We start from the raw sequence: 19,561 nt of genomic DNA, 5'->3' as shown, positions 1-19,561 counted from the left end.
TATCTTTGGTTTCATTGAATAATTAATCAGGTTTTTTAAAATAATATTCTGAGTGTTTATCCTTTTCTTTCTTTGACCCTTCTTGCTCCAACTCTAATATCCTTTATTATTAATTATTAATATCCCTTATTTGGCATTAGAATTTCTTATCAGCTTCAGATAATGTTGAACTTAGTGCTCTTGACTTTTTCTTTACAAGAGCATGCCACATCTTTATATTCATTCTTCCTACCTCTCCTTGATTTCTACTCTGTTATTGTTGTTCATTTATTCAGTTATGTCTGACTCTGCATGACTTCTTAGATTTTTGTCCATGTTGTTTTCTTAGCAAAGATCCTGGAGTAGTTAGCCACTTCTGTCTCTAGTGTATTCCCATTTTTACAGATGAAGAACTGAAGGAGTTAGGGATCAAATGACTTGCCTAGGATAACTGAACTAGCAAGTATCTGAGGCTGGATTTTTAACAGGGATCTTCCTTACAAGCCTGATGCTCTATCCACTGCACCACCTCACTGCTTCGCTTCTTTTTCCCTATATAATTTTAACTTCTAAGTTGGTCAGTAAATTCCTGTGCATAAACTTCAGTTTCTTTGTTTTCTCCAATTTTCTGTTTATATCTTCAGACAGTTATTCTTCAGTTCTATCAGTTGACTTTCTCTTTAACCTGTAAGGTCATTGGTTCTTTGAACCTTTGAAATAGGATCTCTACAAACTAAGGGTGCAAGTCAGACTATAGTTGACTTTCCCATCATTTCTTCTTCTTCAAGACAATTCTTCCTTGTTAGTATTAGGAGTGCAGTAGCAATACCCCTCCTTTCCCTGACTTTTGAAGGATTTAACTATCATAAAGGGAAGGCAAGAAATGGTTAACTACTCTACTTTCTTTTTTTTTAATTTTTTTTTTTTAATTTTTGAAAGGCAATGGGGTTAGGTGGCTTGCCCAAGTCCATGCAGCTAGGTAATTATTAAGTATCTGAATCCGGATTTGAACTCAGGTACTCCTGATTCCGGGGTCTGTGTTCTATCCACTGTGCCACTTAGCTGCCCCTCAACTAGTCTACTTTCAATAGAAAAAGTCTGAGCAGATGAGTGGATTACACATCATTACTATGTTATACTATGGAACCAGGCTTGTGATAAGTTTTATAAATTTCCTGTTTATATCTAGGTAGAGTAGTATATTGCATACTTGACAATATACAGTTGCTCACCCAAATGCTTGTTTTATTTATTTATTTATTTATTTATTTGTTGGTTTGTTTGTTTGTTTTAGTTTTTTGCAAGGCAATGGGGTTAAGTGGCTTGCCTCAGGCCACACAGCTAAGTAATTATTAAGTGTTTGAGACTGGATTTGAACTCAGGTACTCCTGACTCCAGGGCTGTTGCTCTATCCACTGCGCCACCTAGCCACCCCCCCAAATGCTTTATCTTAAAATGATTTCATTTATTTTGAATTTTACAATTATTTCCCCTAATCTTACTTCCCTCCACCCCCCCCAGAAGGCATTCTGTTGGTATTTGCATTGTTTCCATGGTATGCTTTGATCTAAGTTGAATATGATGAGAGAGAAATCATATCCTTAAGGAAGAAACATAAAGTATAAGAGATAGCAAAATTACATAAGATAATGTTTTTTTAAAAATTAAAAGTAACAGTCTTTGGTCTTTGTTCAAACTCCACAATTCTTTCTCTGGATACAGATGGTATTCTCCATCATAGATACCCCAAAATTGTGCCTGATTGTTGTAGTATTTAAATGAGCAAGTCCATTAAGGTTGACCGGCACCCCCATGTTGCTGTTAGGGTGTACAATGTTTTTCTGGTTCTGCTCATCTCGCTCAGCATCAGTTCATGGAAATCCTTCCAGACTTCCCTGAATTTCCATCGCTCACAACAGTGTTCCATCACAAACATATACCACAGTTTGTTAAGTCATTCCCCAACTGAAAGACATTCACTTAATTTCCAGTTCTTTGCCACCACAAACAGGGCTGCTTTGAATATTTTTGTACAGTGATATTTTTACCCTTTTTCATAATCTCTTCAGGGTATAGACCCAGTAGTCATCCAAATGCTTTTAATCATGTTGTTCTTCTTTCTGGTTTTATTTACTCATAGGATATATTTCCTTGATCCAAAGCACTTCTTCTCTCTATTTGGATCTAATTGAATGAGGCATCCCTTGCCAGAGCCATATTATAGTCATGGGTCTCTATCTCACCAAGTATCAGTGATCCCAATTATGTCTGATTTGCTTCCTTACACTAGGATATTTAGTTCACTATGAATGTGACCCATATTTTGTGGATAGATATGAGGCCATGGATTTTATCATTAGTTCATTTCTTAGATTTTGTCTCATGTATTTCTGGGAGTTATTTAATTTACTTGACTTGGTAGATATAAATAGGCAATTTTTTTCTCTTCCTCTTTATATTATTTAAAAATTTTATTATCATATTTTTCAAAACTTCAGGTACTACATATATTTGTATATATACACACATATATATGTACATATACATGTATATATATATATACACATATAGTCTATCTTCTAATTTTGTACACTTAATGTTTATGCCATCAAGAATTCACATGATTTCACTGGTAGTGTCATATTCACTTTTCACTTTCATGTTGGCATTCATGCATATTCATAGTTATACACAGTAGGAAAAAAAAGAGAGGTTCAATACACATTTTTATCTGCAAAAAAAGAGAAAATATTCATCAAAATGTTTGTGAATCTGATCCAGAAACTCTCAAGTGTACAAGGAGGGAATTGAAAAAATGAAAAATTAGTAAAGTTTGTAGGTAAATAAAGATGATGGTCACCCCTACCATCTGGCCTCCCCCACTCCTGTGCTACCACACTCTTGAACTTCCTGGCCAGTTGAGTGGAAAGCCTTATCCTGAGGCATGTTGACATTAGTCAGAAAGTCCAAGGTTCATGTCTTCTGACTGTTCAACCCTGGGTCTCTTGACCTCTGGGTGCTCTAGGTGTCTTTCTAAGACCACAATGCAGAGAAGACATCAACATGTATTGATAAGGGGGAGTTTCCACATCCAGGAATTCCCTATAACAATGAAATCACAGGTCCAGGGCCTTGTTTAATATAAGCAAGTGAGTAGACTATGCCCCAGAATTGCCCCCCACCATTGCAGAGCTTGAGTTGGCTCCATCCCTTCTGGGGCTTCAAGGTGGCAGTCTGAGCAGCTTCAGTGTGTGGCCAAAAGTTGAAGACCCCTGACTCAGGGCTGCACCAGCACTTCTACTGCTACTTCTGCTGCTCCATTTGTGTTTGTGTGTATAGAAAAACCTTCAAAAGTTGATCATTCTACTGTTTCAAGCTGTGGATCAGAAATCCATATCTCATTCTCAAACATCATCACTTCCTGAGTCAGCCTTTATTTTTAGAAGGACTTGTCTTTGAGAGACCATAATGATGTAAGCACCACATGTACCCCTCCTAGTTTCTTATCTTGGATTTCATAACCTTTAACAGTGCTTTCTAAACACCTTCTGGCATTATCATTTGCCTCCCATGAATTTTGAGAAGTGATTTGTAGTAAATCAGATCTGACAAGTTTGGGGAAGTTGTCTGTGGCCAATACATTTGCTAGGAAGACTGTTTTTCTTCCTTCCTTCCTTCCTTCCTTCCTTCCTTCCTTCCTTCCTTCTTTCCTTCCTTCCTTCCTTCCTTCCTTCCTTCCTTCCTTCCTTCCTTCCTTCCTTCCTTCCTTCCTTGCTTTCTTGCTTTCGCAAGGCAATGGGGTTAAGTGTCTTGCCCAAGGTCACACAGCTACGTAACTATTAAGTGTCTGGGGCTGTATTTGAACTCAGGGTTCCTGTCTTTAGGGTCAATACTCTATCTACCATGCTACCTAGCTGCCTCATAATTCTTTCTTTTGTTAACATCAGAGTGTCTAATGCCTTAGTACCCTGAATCTAGGCGTGGTTGACCCCACCACTTCTTTCTTTTATCAATAATTACTCAATGATCTCTTTGCAAACAATACAGATCATTTCCCCCTAGTAGTATAAGTGTAGTGGACAGCTAAGTGACATAGTAGCTAAAGCACCAGACCTGGAATAAAGAAGAACTGAGTTCAACCCCTATCACTTGACCTCTATTTACTTAGGATTTAAGTACTCCTTACTCTTACTTCCATGAGGAAGTCATGATCAAATGAGATAAAAGTTATAAAGTGTATACACTTTATAGTGTATACTATATAGTTGCATAAACACTATTATATAAATGCTATCTACTATTAAGAAACATTTTCTCTTTAGAGAATTTAGCACTTCTCTCTATTGGAAAAGGGTTGTTCCTTTAATTTATTATATAAATCTTATATGTTAGTGGTCTTCCCCCCCTTTTCTTTTCATTTGACACATTCTTCTATACTCCAAACTTAGGGCATATAGGTCATGATTCCCTTTTGTCTTTTCAGATTATTTTTCTTCCTTTTTAATATCGGAGTCTGTTCTTCCCTCCTTAAAGGAATATCTCAATCTTCCTGAAACTCTAGGAGTGACAGGACATCCCTTGAGCACCATTAAACTTTCTGATGAAGAAAATCTCCTGGTACTTTGACCATATTTAGCAATTGCTTGGCTAAATTTGACTGTGACTGAAAGACAAATATTTTTTATTCTATGAAGGTCACTGCAAAATTCTCCTTACCTAACTTACTGGAGGCAAGATCTTCAGTTATCCATTTTTTTTTTTTGCTAACTCTTATGGCTAAAGTCTATTGTGAAAGACTACAAGAAACTGCTATGGTTAAAACTCTTTATATTATTTCATTTTATCTATATAAAAACTTTGTGAGGTAGATAAGGCTCAAATATTTGCCAAAGATCATACAATCAGTGAGAAACAGAACCAAAATTCAAATTCATGTCTTTTAATGTTAATTCAGTGGACTATACAATGCTTCTCTTTCCCTCTTGCTCATTATATAGTGATCCTATATGGTATGTGAATATATAATTTTGACCAATATTATAGACTTAAGACTTCATTTCACATGCTAAAGCCAACCTAAGGACTTTGTGAGACACGGTACAGTGATTAAAGGAAGGAGACAGGAAAATCACTGGAGTGATTTGAATATGGTATCCCTGAACCTACTAGAAGTTTTGACTGGGTTTGATGACTACATAAATGAGGCAAGTTTTAGCTATTTTTCGTATTTTCCAAAAATAATTCCCCAAAATGAAAATTCAAGAGGAAGATATCATGACACCATATAAACATCAGCTACTAGGGCTGTAGTTTTTGAGGTGATTGCCTTGGGGAATTTGAGAGATTAAACAGAAATTAAATTAAAACTCCCCAATAGATATAGAGAAATACTATTATTTGTGTGTAAATTCCAAGGATACTTTACTTACTTGATTCCCTTCCTTGTTTTTTATGGCTTAATTTTCTTAATTAATTGTTCCTGCTATTGGATTCTCTTATTTCTTTTATGGGCCGGGAATAGAGTTTGGTTTAGATTGGGACTTGGATCATGAGATGTATAGTTTATTTCTTACTACAATAAATTTGGGGGAGAATTAAGAACTAAGAGGAATTCAATTTTCTTTAATGATGGGTTCAACTGAATAAGATTGCTGTAAATAGACATTCTAGGTTTTAGGGAACTTAGGCTAATAACTCTCCAAGGGGCCTCATTAGCAAAGGAATGGGCATCTTTCTTTGAAGAATTTTTTATCTGTTAGAGTGTTTATGTACAGTTGTATCTTAAATACACCAGCTATAGCAAAAAGACAGTTCTGATATGTAAAAAATTAAACTTGTAAAAATTGACTTAACTGTGTATAATGTAAAACAAATAAATCCTAGATATCAACAGTGCTCTGTAAAGAGATCAGAGAATCTCTTTTCCTTCCATAGAGATTGTAAAAAAAAAATCAAGTTACTTTTCATCCATTGGAGAATCATATAATTCATACTGGAAAGAAACATTATACGTGTAGTGAATGTGGGAAATCCTTCGGTTTCAGATCATCTGGTACTGAACATCAGAAGTGTCACATAGACAAGAATATAATGAACATAGTAAAACTGTTAACCAGAGTCAAATCTCATCAGATCTCAGAGAATTCATACTGGAGGCAAACTCTCTGAATATAATGAATGCAGGGAAAATCTTCAGGTAGAGTTCAACACTCATAAAATACAAGAAGTTTCACATTGGGAAGTAAGTCTAACAATGTCATAAATGTGGGAAAAGTTCATTTTAGACTTGTTGCATTGAAAAATATTCATTAGATATCCATCAGAGGGGCAGCTAGGTGGCACAGTGGATACAGCACCGGCCCTGGAGTCAGGAGTACCTGAGTTCAAATCCGGTCTCAGACACTTAATTACCTAGCTGTGGCCTTGGGCAAGCCACTTATCCCCATTGCCTTACAAAAACTAAAAAACTAAAAAATAAAAAAGATACCCATCAGAACTTCTTACAGATGTTATTGCTTTAGGTTTGGGAGAGAAAAGGATTTCTCCCCACCTTTAGCCCCTATTTAATTTCTACTTTGCAGTATACATTTTTAGTTTTGCTGATGCATTCATTTTTTTTAAATAGTAGTTACTTCTCAATAGAAGTCTCCCTTATAACAAAGAAAAAAAATTAAGCTAACTAATGGACAGTTGCATCCTCATAATCCCCCCACCTCTCTATTTAGGAAGTGGGTTGCCATTTTTGTGCCCTTGAACCATGGCTGTTGTTTGCAAGACACAATAGCTGCCACTAGATGGTAGTAAATTTGTGTAAGTCCATGTAATTGTTAGTCAATAAGCATTTATTAAGCACCAGTAACACTAAATTTTTTTAGTATCAGAAGAGAGTTATTGCCAAAGTAAATAAATTTGGCTTCTATTTTTAAAAAGGAGGAAGACAGAGTAGAAATTTTAGTAGCTTTGTATCCTTATCACCTAGCACAGTATATATGGTAGGTGTTTAATAAAATTCTTGTTGATTAATTGATAAGCTGTGTAACCTTGCCCAAATCAGTTGCCTCTTTGGATTTCAGGTTCTTTACCATTAAGATGAAGGAGTTATATAAGAGATCTCTCTCTCAGTGGGATCTTTGGTTCTGAAGGACCTATGATTCCATATTAGAATGTAGTCTTGTGTAAGTAGATGCAACCTTCCCTGAAGACAGAGAGATCATTATTGGGCAAAGCCTGGAACTTCTAAGAGAAAGAAGTGGGATTCCTAACTCTCTACTGAATAGCTGATATTGCCAGATAACCTCTCTAAAGGAGAGCTGAGGCTCTAATTCAATAGAGGATAGTAACCCAGTATTATTAGAGACTTCTATCTATATGTATAAGACTCTTCTGCCAAACCTTCTAACTTGGCAGCAGAAGTGGAATTGAGGATTCCAAATCATCTCCCTAAACTTTGCATATTTTCTCATATCCAGATCATATTCAATTCTGAAATGGAAGTATGAATCTATACTCTTTTATTTAAGTAGCAAGTTACTTTCCTAATTATGTTTTGCTGAGTTTATACATCAGCATAAACTGACATCAGCCCCAAACAGTGAAGCATTTGGATTTTGGAATTCCTTAGCCAAAACAGATATTCCAAAGCCTTTGAACTAAAGCTTGTACCTCTTGCTCATAGGAGAAACTCTTGCTCAGAGCTCATTTATTTTAATTTCAGATTCAATTCTAGCAGGCATTGTTTAGTTTCTTAGCCAGTGGCAAACTGGATGTTATTTACATGATCCAAGTGCCTGAAAGAAAAAAAAGGAAGATAGAAAAAAAAAGGTCCACAAGTACCAGAGACATCTTTTAAAATGGAGAGAATAAATTGAATATACTAGGCTTACATCCATCTTGTCACAGGACTTTGAAAATAGATTTCAAAATTTCAGAAAAGACCAACTGCATTTCAGTGTATTTGCTATCAGTTGACATCAACATATTTCCAGCAAACTTGCACATAGAACATATAGAATTGTAATCAGATAGGCAACTTTGAAGTATGAAAATGATAAATGACAAAATAGATTTAGGGTGACCTGAAAAGCTTAGGGTAGTTTCCTAAAGTACTGCATTTAGATGGAAAAAGAACCATAAGAAATATTTTTGGCCACTGAGAAATTTCGGTTGGCCAGGGAGATCCCAAGTATGGTGGTTGATTCTCTGGGACACAGTGAAGTCACTTTAGCTGCCACTCAATGGTTGGAGTCAACCAGGATTGACTTCAAAGGAGCTTGCTTTAGGTGTAGTTTTAGTGGAGGGGTATGTGTACCATCTGGTAGATTCCCATTTTTTAACTAATTACTTTTAATAGGCATTTAACCCAGTTGTTTCCATGTTAAGAAGAAATAGTAATACTATCACTGTTCTCTGCATTTTGACATTCTGGGCCAAAGCCACTGTTGTCTTGCCATTGTTATAGCTCTGGTAGGGGGAGGATTTGGTTCAACTTCCATAAAATATAGTTTCATATCATCAGGCTCTGGTCAGTTCTTGTTTATCTTTGAGAGTGTTATTAATATTTCAAATCAAACATAAGAAATTATGGTTGTAGGGGACCTCAATTATTATCTATTCACTTAACAAATACTTATTAATGTTACTAATACATGCAAGGCATTGTGCTAGGTCCTGAGAATTAAAGACAAAAACAAAACATTCCCTGCCCTTAAGGAGTTAATATTCTGCTGGGTAAATGCAACGTTTACACCATGCGTGTCCAACCTTTTAGCTTTTCTGAACCACATCATCCAACAAAAACTTGTCAAGAGTTACGTATAGAGTTTAAGATTTATTTATGAACACAATGTAACCTATATTACCAATGAGTATAATAATAAAATGTTACAATGTAATAAAGTTTAATAATAAAAATGGGTATAATAATAATAAAATATTTAGTTTTTTTCTTTTTTTAGGTTTTTTTTTTTTTGCAAGGCAAATGGGGGTTAAGTGGCTTGCCCAAGGCCACACAGCTAGGTAATTTTTAAGTGTCTGAGACCGGATTTGAACCCAGGTACTCCTGACTCCAAGGCTGGTGCTTTATCCACTATGTCACCTAGCTGCCCCCAAAATATTTAGTTTTTAACCAAAAAAGAACATGCCATTTTTTATGTGAACACTATGCCTGCTTTTTTGATGTCTGTGCATTTTTATGTGGTTTGATAGAGGCTGTAGTAATATGACGAATATTTTCAAGATGCTTCTCTAAAATTTTTGTTCTAATTTTACTTTTTGTATGCTTCATATGGGAAAAAAGCTGCTCATAAACCTGTTCCCCCGAAAAGATATCATGGACAGTGTTCATGAAGTGCTGGATATTTTTCTTCAGGCAGGTATAACTTATAAGAGTTCAATAAAGACACTTGAATATATTTTTGAATTTTATATATATATTTGAATATATTTTCTTTAAGTTGCCTATCTGATTACAACTTTGTATGTTCTATTTGCAAGTTTGCTGGCAATGTGTTGATGTCAACTGATAGAAAAGATCAACTACATTTCAGTATATTTGCTAAAATCTTGAATTCTATTCTCAAAGTCCTATGACAAAATAGCAATTAATGCTACATGCAATTAAGTGGTTGTAATTACAATGAGTCGTATAACAATTTTAAATAAAGATCCTAATTCCTATATGTAGACTATAAGATTGCACAATTTCAGTTACATGAAAAAGTCTAGCAATATTAGTTAAGGTTAAGCTGGTCTTTGAGGTTGTGACACTGGCGCATGCACTCATAAGTTCCTTCTTTACTCCATTATGCAATGTAGGTCTCCTGAATATTCTTTCAGGGCCCCAGGATCACACCTGACTTACATTGATAAATAAATAAAATTTGAGGAGGGCAGAGGAAAGCCCTCTATTATTTTGGGGAATTGGAAGACTGCTGATATGATAACTGGGTCTTGGAGACAACTAAGAATGCTAATAAGTAGAGACTTTTTTGAAAATCCTGTGACCTTCTCACACTGAAAATTCACTTTGCCTCTGTGGCGCCCTCTTTTGATTGATTAATTCTTCTGAGACTTTTCATTTTAAGAAAAGTGCCCAGGTCAACCCTACCTTCATTTCTCTTCAGGTTCCATACTTGATATTCTGAATTTTCTCCATCATGTACCTCCCCCCCCCGCTCCCCCACCCCGATTCCTTTGCTTTCTAGTTTTCTTTTATCTGTTTCCCTACTCAGTCTTAGAATGGAAGCTCCTTGAGGGCAGAGAGCATCTTCCTTTCTGCTTGTATTTACTTTTTCAATTCCTCACATTTAAAAAATGCTTATTGACTTGTTGAGATGAGGAGTTCATTTCAGTCTTTCAGGACAGTTTGTGTGAAGGTATGAAGGTAGGAATGCCTGAAACATGAATTCTTTCTACAAGATCCTTATTAAGTGGCAATCCAATCTCTGCTTGAGCATGTTTAGTGCTAGGGAAGAGCTATGTAAATAGAGTCCATATCTACTTGCTGGGTTTAATCCCCACCTAAGCCTCCACCTGCCATTCAGCCTTGCTTTTCTGCTGCTTGCCCCAGCTTGTAGTGTGTTACTTGGGGTGTGCAGATTCATTTATTGTTAGCCTGAGCCAAATTGAATTAGGAAAGCAAATATATTGCTGCACCTGGTAAGACATAGAAACTCACATAAAAGGCCAAGAAGAAATAACTTGGAAATTATCTGTTGTTTTTGTTGCTTCTATTCTTCCATTAGCATGATCATTGACTATTGTCCTCTAAAGAATTGGCTGGATTTCTAGGCAGTTTTAGGAGTCTCTTGACCAGTCACTTAAACTGACTTCCTTTTCTTACATCTTGGAAGTTTGAGACAACTGACATGGTGATGGCGTATATTTACAAGGTTAGGCTTCCTCCTGTTTGTCTTTCCTATGGTAGTGCCAGGCTCTCATTTAAAGACTGTGTATGACAATGGGTTTCAGACCGAGAAGTACCATGACTAGTTGATATCCTATCATCCTGTCACCATATTCCTTTTAGATATCTGACCATTTGTGTTCTCTCCAACAGATACCAACTTTGTGCTGGGCAATGCTCAGATAGTGGACTGGCCCATCGTCTACAGCAATGATGGATTTTGCAAGTTATCAGGATACCATAGGGCGGAAGTCATGCAAAAGAGCAGTACCTGCAGGTAGTTATCTTTGTAATCTTTCTAATTATATCTATATGAAATAAAAATTGAGAGCAAGAAATATCATACCAAGAACTCTACAGACTCAGACCACTGATCAAATTAGGAAAAGTTTTTATTTACATTCTTAAGAATGGGGTCCCAAAATGGGGCACACTCACAGCTTGGGACTGAATCTTTTAACACTATTCCCAAAGGCAAAACATTCCTCCTCCCACTGCTCATTGGATGGACAATAAGGAGTTACAATCTTTCTGGTCCACATAAAACATGTTTTCCCTTGTTATGTCCTCCCTCCCTGATAGTACATCTCATGTATATTTAAATGAACTTGTTACAACCCCATGGGGGTGTTGAATAATATTCATATATCTATTAAGCACAGGGGTAACTGATGCAACTTCTCTAATCTATGTTTTACCTAAGAACTGGCCCTTACCAGCTTACTGGCCTTTATCAGCTTTTTAATCTACTCACTAAAATACTTCTAGATATTACTCTCCTTGAATCTTGCTCTCTCTCTCTCTCTTTTTAAATGTCTGGATCCACCTCCCTTTTCAGTTATTCAAACTCAAATTCTGCTTTTATTGTGGAAACTAAAGTTAACTCTGTTTCTCATGATAACTACAGCTCATTTCCATAATACTTTCAGGTTTTCTTTAAAGCAAAATTGCATGGTGAAAATTATTCCCACTTTATAGAGACAGAAACTAAGCCTCAAAGAAGTAAGGAATTTACTAAGGGTCATCTAAGTAGTAAGCCTTAGAGTTGGGAGTCACAACTTCAACTCATCTTTCCTGCTTCCAAAGTTCAGGGTTTTCCATACTATTCCATACTGCTAGTTCTTCCTCTCTTTCACTCTCCCTTCTTCCCCCAGTAATCTCTAATGAAACTGTTTAGGATAATAATTTTGGATTTATCATTCATTGGCAACATTTATCAATCTGCCAATGAAAATGAAAAATAAAGTTCTCTTCTCCCTCCCCTACTCCTTGAAATACATTATTTTCTCCCTAAAAGTTACAATATGGATTTTTTTTAGGTTTTTGTAAGGCAAATGGGGTTAAGTGGCTTGCCCAAGACCACACAGCTAGGGAATTATTAAGTGTCTGAGACCGGATTTGAACCCAGGTACTCCTGACTCCAGGGCCAGTGCTCTATCCACTATGCCACCTAGCCGCCCACAATATTGATTTTTTAAAGAGTGATTAAGGTACTTTTTGCTCTCCTAAGATGAATTTTAAAATATATGTAGAGAGTGGCTAGGTGGCATAGTGGATGAGCACCGGCCCTGTAGGCAGGAGTACCTGAGTTCAAATCCGGTCTCAGACACTTAATAATTCCCTAGCTGTGTGGCCTTGGGCAAGCCACTTAACCCGTTTGCCCTGCAAAAACCTAAAAAATATAAAATAAATAAAATAAAATATATGTAGTAAGAAGGTTCATTACTTCTCACCTGGATATTATGGTATCTTAAAAATTAGTCTCCTAGCAGCTAGCAAATTGATTTTCCTAAAGCGTAGTCTAACCTTGTCACTCACCTGTTTAAAAAGTTCTAGTGGATCCTTATTTCCTTTAGCATAAAATTAAAAACTCCTCTGGTTTTTAAAGCCTTCATCATTTATCTTTCCCTATCTTTTTGATGCTCGATAATCTCCTTCATATATTCTGTTTTCAAGTCAAAATGGTGTTATGCCTTCCCTAAACATTCCATCTCCCACCTGCACATCTGTGTATAGGCTGTACCCTATGGCTAAAATGTATTCCTACCTCACTTTCATCTCATAGAATCCTTAGTTTTCAAATGTTGCAAAACAGAGAATTACATTTAGCTGTTTGGACCAGGAAAGGTGGCTGAGTCAATTCAAAATATAGTCTTCCTTCAGTGTGGAAGAAGGCCTTTGAGTAATACAAATTATGATTCCTCTAGCTCTTGGGTCTTCAGAGTCCTCATCTTTTCCAGAATATGAAATAAATGAATGAATCTATGTTTAGAAAAACTCACATGAAATAAGATAATAACTTGTCCCCATATATTTACTTCCTTTGGTTTTAAGAATCAAATGAGATAATAGTTGCAAAGCATTTATTTAGCATAGCATCTGCCACTTAGTAGGTATTATGGAAGTGTGAGTTATTATTAATATCATCATTGTCATCATCTAAGTAAAATATTATTAAATAAATGGGTGAAGATTATGAAAATCTAGAATCAGAAGGGGGCAGCTAGATGGTACATAGTACATAGACTACCAGGTCTGGAGTCTCAAAAACTCATTCTTCCTAGTTCAACTCTTACCTCAAGACACTTACTAGCTGTATGACCCTGGGCAGTCACTAAACCCTGTTTGCCTCAGTTTCCTCATCTGTAAAATAGATTGGAGAAGGAAATGGCAAACCACTCCAGTATCTCTGCTTAGAAAGCCCCAAATAGGATTACAAAGAGTCAGACACAACTGAACAACAGTAGCTCAGAATCAGGAACAAAAAAACTGCTGTTAAACTCTAAAAATGAAACTGATTCCACTCAATTCCATGCAGTGGAAGCTGGATTCCATGCATCTTTTTTTCTTTATTCTTTTCCTCCTGAACTCTTTATCTGAAAATGAGCATTTTGGCATAAACTTTTCTTGACATGAGAAATACTGCTCTTTCTATACAGTAATAATGTCTTTGTTTTTACCTAATGTTAATGATAGTTTTATGTTCTTAAGTATTAACCTACTTATAAATGCTCAAAAAAAGATGGATGCTAAATTTTCTGAAGTTCAGTAACTGCTATTCAGCTTATAACAAAAATCTGAAACATTTAAAATTGATTAATTTTAACTTATTCCTTGAATAAACTACATTTTCCCATATATTAAAGGAAATTTATGAGTATATCAAGAAAAAACATAATACACAATTCATTTTTATATTGGTAAAATAATAAAGTGATTTTAGATTTATAAAGCAAGTAAAGCTTTACATATAGAATGATGAAAGCAGAACCATCAGAACAACATACAAAATGACTATGATGCTATAAATGAAGCTGTCAAGGAAAGGCAACAAAAATCTGGTTAACTTTAGAACCATAGTCTTGAAATTTAAGACACATGTCTCTTTTTGGTTAATAATAGATAAAATAACTTTTTTCTGAAAATGAGCTTTGTAAGGGGTTTGTTTAGTATTTGCTAAAAAATATCTCCTGAGGGGTGGCTAGGTGGTGTAGTGGATAAAGCACCGGCCCTGGAGTCAGGAGTACCTGGGTTCAAATCCGGTCTCAGATGCTTAATAATTACCTAGCTGTGTGGCCTTGAGCAAGCCACTTAACCCCGTTTGCCTTGCAAAAACCTAAAAAAAAATATCTCCTGTGTTGAAACAATGCACCATTAAGATTTTTTTTTAATTTTAGAAAGGTTTTATTTTGAGTTTTACAATTTTCCCGTGCAATCTTGCTTCCCTCCCCCCACCCCCACAGAAGGTAGTTTGTTAGTTTTTATATCATTCTCATAGTATGCATTGATCTAAGTTGAATATGATGAGAGAGAAATCATATCCTTAAGGAATATAGTATGTGATATAGCATAATTACATGATAAGATAACATTTTTTTTTTTTAAATTAAAGGTAATAGTCTTTGGTTTTTCTTCAAACTCCATAATTCTTTCTCAGGATACAGATGGCATTCTCCATTGCAGATGTCCCCAAATTGTGCCTAATTGTTGCCCTGTTGGTATGAGCAAGTCCATTAAGTTTGATCATCACTCCCATGTTTCTGTTAGGGTGTACAACATTCTTCTGGTTCTGCTCATCTCACTCATCAAATCCTTCCAGGCTTACCTGAATTCCAATCCCTCCTGGTTTCTAATAGAACAATAGTGTTCCATCACATACATATACCACAGTTTGTTAAGCCATTCCCCAACTGATGGACATTCTCTCAGTTTCCATTTCTTTGCCACCACAAACAGAGCTGCTATGAACATTTCTGTACTGGTAATGTTTTTACCCTTTTTCATCATCTCTTCAGGGTACAGACCCAGTAGTGGTATTGCTAGATCAAAGGATATGCACATTTTTGTTGCCTTTTGGGCATAATTCCAAATTGCTCTCCAGAAAGGTTGGATGAGTTCATAGCTCCACCCCATTAAGAATTTTCAAAACAAAAATTTTTTAATATTTTTACATTTTTTGGTGAAATTCTCATTTTCATCCAATAACTAATAAAAAGGTTTTTCAGTTTTTCTGATTGTTCACAAATCATTTATTCCTAGAATCATGGTGCAAAGTCCCAATTTCCCTTTCCTATTTTATTTCCTCAGTATTCCCCGCCCCTTCTCAATCAAAAGAACCTTGGTTTGCAATTCCCAATCTTGTTCTCAGGCTATTGATCCATCTTTTTAATACTGTGGAGGACTCAAATGAGTAGCACTAAGAAAACTTGAAGGAGAAAATAGCTACTGAATAATTTTGGAAAAGGGGAATGACAAACGTTTTCCAAACTCCCCTCCACCAATACACATTTATTAAGTGATTACTGTATAAAAAGAGGTGAAAAGAATTTCTTCCTCTCAAAGAGCTTACATTCTAAAATGGGGAAAACATGTATGGGGGTAGGAATGTACTATATATAAACATTAAGTAAATGTTTCCCTTGGTTTTTGGGAAGACACTAGCAACTGGTGGGAACAAGAAAAGTGTTCCCAATGAAAGTGATAATTGAACTGAGTCTTAAAGGAGTTCAGGGATTCTAAGAAGGTGAGGTAAGGAGAAAGAACATTTTATACATAGGGGACTGCACAGAGATAGGAGTCGAATCACATATTAGCAAGTGCAAGTAAGACAGTATGGTTGGATTGTAGAGTATGAAGAAGGGAATAACATGCATGGAAGACTGGAAAATTAGAAAGGAACTAGGCTGGAAGAGCTTTCAATGTCAAACAATGACTTAATGCTTGATCCCAGATACAAAAGGGAGCCACTGGTTTATTGAGCAAAAGAGATGATTCATCAAACATGCAGTTAGAGGTATTGACTGGCTTCCAGATAACACAGCTTACAGGTATCCAGAATTAGACTTGGACTCAGGTTTTCCTGATGCCAGTTCCAGCACTCTAAAGAGAAATCCACCTAGCTGCCTCATTACTAGCACTAATTTATACTAGTATTACTAGTATTCTTGATGCAGAGAACTGTGGGCATAGGGAATATTGAAATCAATTGGTAACAAATTTTGTAAATCTTTTCTTTGCACTGTTAAAAAAAATCTTCATTCTTCCTCCATCACTCTCTTAAAACACTCTGTCTTGAATTTCATTCTGACCTTGGCCACTTCTCTTTGGTAAGGCAAGCTAGGTTATGCATGCACATACCACCCAGATCGGGATCCTTGACCCCTCCCCAAAGGGCAAACTCTCTAAAGAGGGACTTGGGTAACTCCCAAGTCACTACTTCTTCCCATGGACCCTGAGGGGGGAATTAAGGAGATTTCAGGTGAGGCTCAGGCTCTCTCTTTTTCTGCTGAGCCTGGCAGCTGGCCTGCCTAGATTAATTAGCAATCCACGTGGCTTTTCTTTAATCTCCTTTTAACTTCTCTATCACATTCTTTTATGTTGTAACTTCTTTTAATAAATCTTTATTTTCTTTTTACACCTGAATTCCTAGGTCAGGTATGTGATTTATTGGCAGCAGAATATCAAACTTGGGGCAACATTTTGATAGGTAATGAGAGATCACCAACCAAACTGAAATAAGCAAAGTTTTTACCTTCCATGTTCTCTGTCTTGAAGGGAGATATTGAAGAATATGGCAGGAATTCTTTCAAGAGCTATAGCCCTAGGAGTTCAGAGATACTTTCCCTACTTCTTAACCTGACATCTAGCTAAGTGGGGTATAACCATAACCATGCTTAAAATAATTCTATAACCTGATATAGAAGAAAGAACTGCTAAAGTAGGGAATGAATTTGTCTTATTTTGTTTGTCAACACATTGTTATAGAATTTCAAGTCCCTTTTATAAAACTTTAAAAAGTCTCTGGGTAACATTTATATTTACACCTCAGTTTGTTGGAGGCCACTTACCCACAGTGAACTCAGACATTTGAAACTCAACCAAACACCAGGAAGGAAGTGAACAAAAGCTCTGAGAAACTAAAGTAGATGTTACAGAAATTCCTGCAATTAAACTCCTGCCCTTGATCTATAGGAGGACTCTCACTCAGAGTCCAATTATTCTTATGTGGTTTCCCAGTCCATGCAGATTAGAGGGGTTTCCATTAGAAGGAACTGACAAAATTGAAAAATAATAGTTGATAGTCTTATAGCAAAGGATAAGAAAAACTACATTGTGGAAATATTATTATGTCTTATAAGGATGTTAACACAAAATAGAGAATAAGATCTCAAAGGGTTTTTAACATCTTATATCTTTGGTTTAATTATTATCTTCATTCATATGTTGCCAAAATTTTCTATATTTATCCCAGTCTGTTTCCTGAACTCTATTTCTATGTCTTCATTCACTTGTTCAAAATGATGTCCCACAAGGCATTTCAAACATATTATGTCCCAAACTGAAGTTATTTTATTTCCCTCAAAATCCACTCCTTTTCTGAATTCCTTTATTTCTGTCAAGGATAATATCATCCTTTCAGTGGGTGTCATACTCCACCTCTTACTTCCAATTGTAGCCAGATCTTTTTATTTCTATGTTCATTATTTTCCTACTTAGTCAATAAACATTTATTAAGAACCCACTATGTGGGATGCACTGTGTTAAATACTAGGAATACAAAGAAAAGGAAAAGACAATGCTTGCTCTTCAGGAGCTCACAGTCTAATGTATTCATGTCCTCATTATCTCTCACCAGGACTCCTGCAATGGTCTCCTTGCTTAATGTCTGACTTCTTTATACCGTCTGCCAGACAGTTGCCAATGTGGTTTTCCTAAAACTTGGATCCTATTGTCACTCCCCAGTTCAGCAAATTCCAGTGACTCCTAATTATCTGTGAAATTAAATATAAGTTCCTCTGCTTGACTTGTAAAGCCCATTATAAGCTGCTATCAGCTTACCTTTTCAAACTTATACTTAGCACAGTGTTGGTACATATTAGGTGCCTAATGAGTGCTTATTGACTTATGAATTGCTTATTTCTAGCTTATTCCATTTCATATATAATATAGTCTAGTCAAATTGCCCTTGCTGTTTCTCACACATGCTACTACATTTCCCATTTCCATGAATTTGTACTGGATATTTTCCATGCCTAGAATGAACTCTCTTCACCTCTGCCTTCTAGAATTCATATTTTCTTTAAAAACTGCTTGAGGAATACCTTCTATGGATATACCTTTCTTCCAGTAGCTAGTGCTTTCCCTTTCAATCTTGCATTTATTGTGTACTTATGGAATATACATTCTTATTTGACACAGCCTCTTCCAATAGAAGTTTAGTTTCTTGGCAGTTGGAGCTGTTTCTTTTTTTTTCTTTTTATTTTCTAGCTTTGATCACAATGCCTGACATGCAATCAAAGCTTAACAAATGCACATTGATTAGTTTGATGAAAAAATTGCAATAGTCTGGTTAGTATCTGGATAAATGGCCTCAGTTACCCCTTAGAGTATGATTATATTATAGTACATAATTGATATTGTTTTGTTTTGTGGTCATTTGGGAGTATGGCAGATCTCTTTCCTGAACTGTAAATATCAGAGTATGTCTTACCCAAGCTTTGTATTTTTCCCAAGACCTAATACAGAGCATTGCAGTCATTCATTCAATCAACAAATGGTAGGTGCTTCTTCAGAAGTATGGAATTCTTACTCTTCAAAATAATGACCTTGAGTTAAATTCTCTATCATGTTTTTTGTTGAAGACATCAGAAAAGGTATTACATTAAGGAAAAACATTTATTTAGAAGATATGATTCCAGATATTGATTCTTTTGCTTACATATTACTTATATGATCTTGGGCAACCTCTATTTTCTTATCTGCAAAGGGGGCAAGGGGTACTATTTGTATTTCTTGTCTCATGGAATTAATCTGAAAGTATATACCTTTGACTTTCTGTTCACATCCTAACTTTGTAGACTAAAGCCTGTTTTGGTATCAGGACCTCTCCAAGCAAGGTCTCCTAGAATTTCCTTGGCATCTAAGGTTTTAGTTAAGATACAAAATAAGAAATTATTTCCTATAATTTATGAACTCGAATGGTATATCCAGATCATTACAGTACAGCATAACAAACAGGTCTTAGGATATGTTCAAAGATACAAATATAGGCCTAGTTGTAAGAAAAAGAATAGAAAGTATTGATAGAAACTAACCTTGAGAGGACAGTGTTTTTCTTTCTTTGCATTTGTAGTCCTAGAACCAAGCATAACTAACACATTTGGTACGTATTTGTTGAAT

General features: G+C 35.8%; 1 protein-coding gene across 1 annotated transcript in view; it reads left to right on the top strand.

Annotated features, from left to right (window-relative positions):
* Positions 1-19,561, top strand: part of KCNH1 (potassium voltage-gated channel subfamily H member 1) — a 543,149-nt gene that overhangs the window by 12,537 nt on the left and 511,051 nt on the right. The window contains exon 2 of the mRNA XM_074222595.1: positions 11,036-11,159. Coding sequence (XP_074078696.1) covers positions 11,036-11,159 — 124 coding nt within the window. The remainder of the gene's footprint in view (positions 1-11,035; positions 11,160-19,561) is intronic.

Source organism: Macrotis lagotis, chromosome 2, assembly GCF_037893015.1.
Source record: "Macrotis lagotis isolate mMagLag1 chromosome 2, bilby.v1.9.chrom.fasta, whole genome shotgun sequence".
In the NCBI taxonomy this organism is placed as follows: Eukaryota; Metazoa; Chordata; class Mammalia; order Peramelemorphia; family Peramelidae; genus Macrotis; species Macrotis lagotis.
The sequence above is the reverse complement of the archived record's forward strand: the minus strand, read 5'-3'. Positions and strand labels throughout refer to the sequence as shown.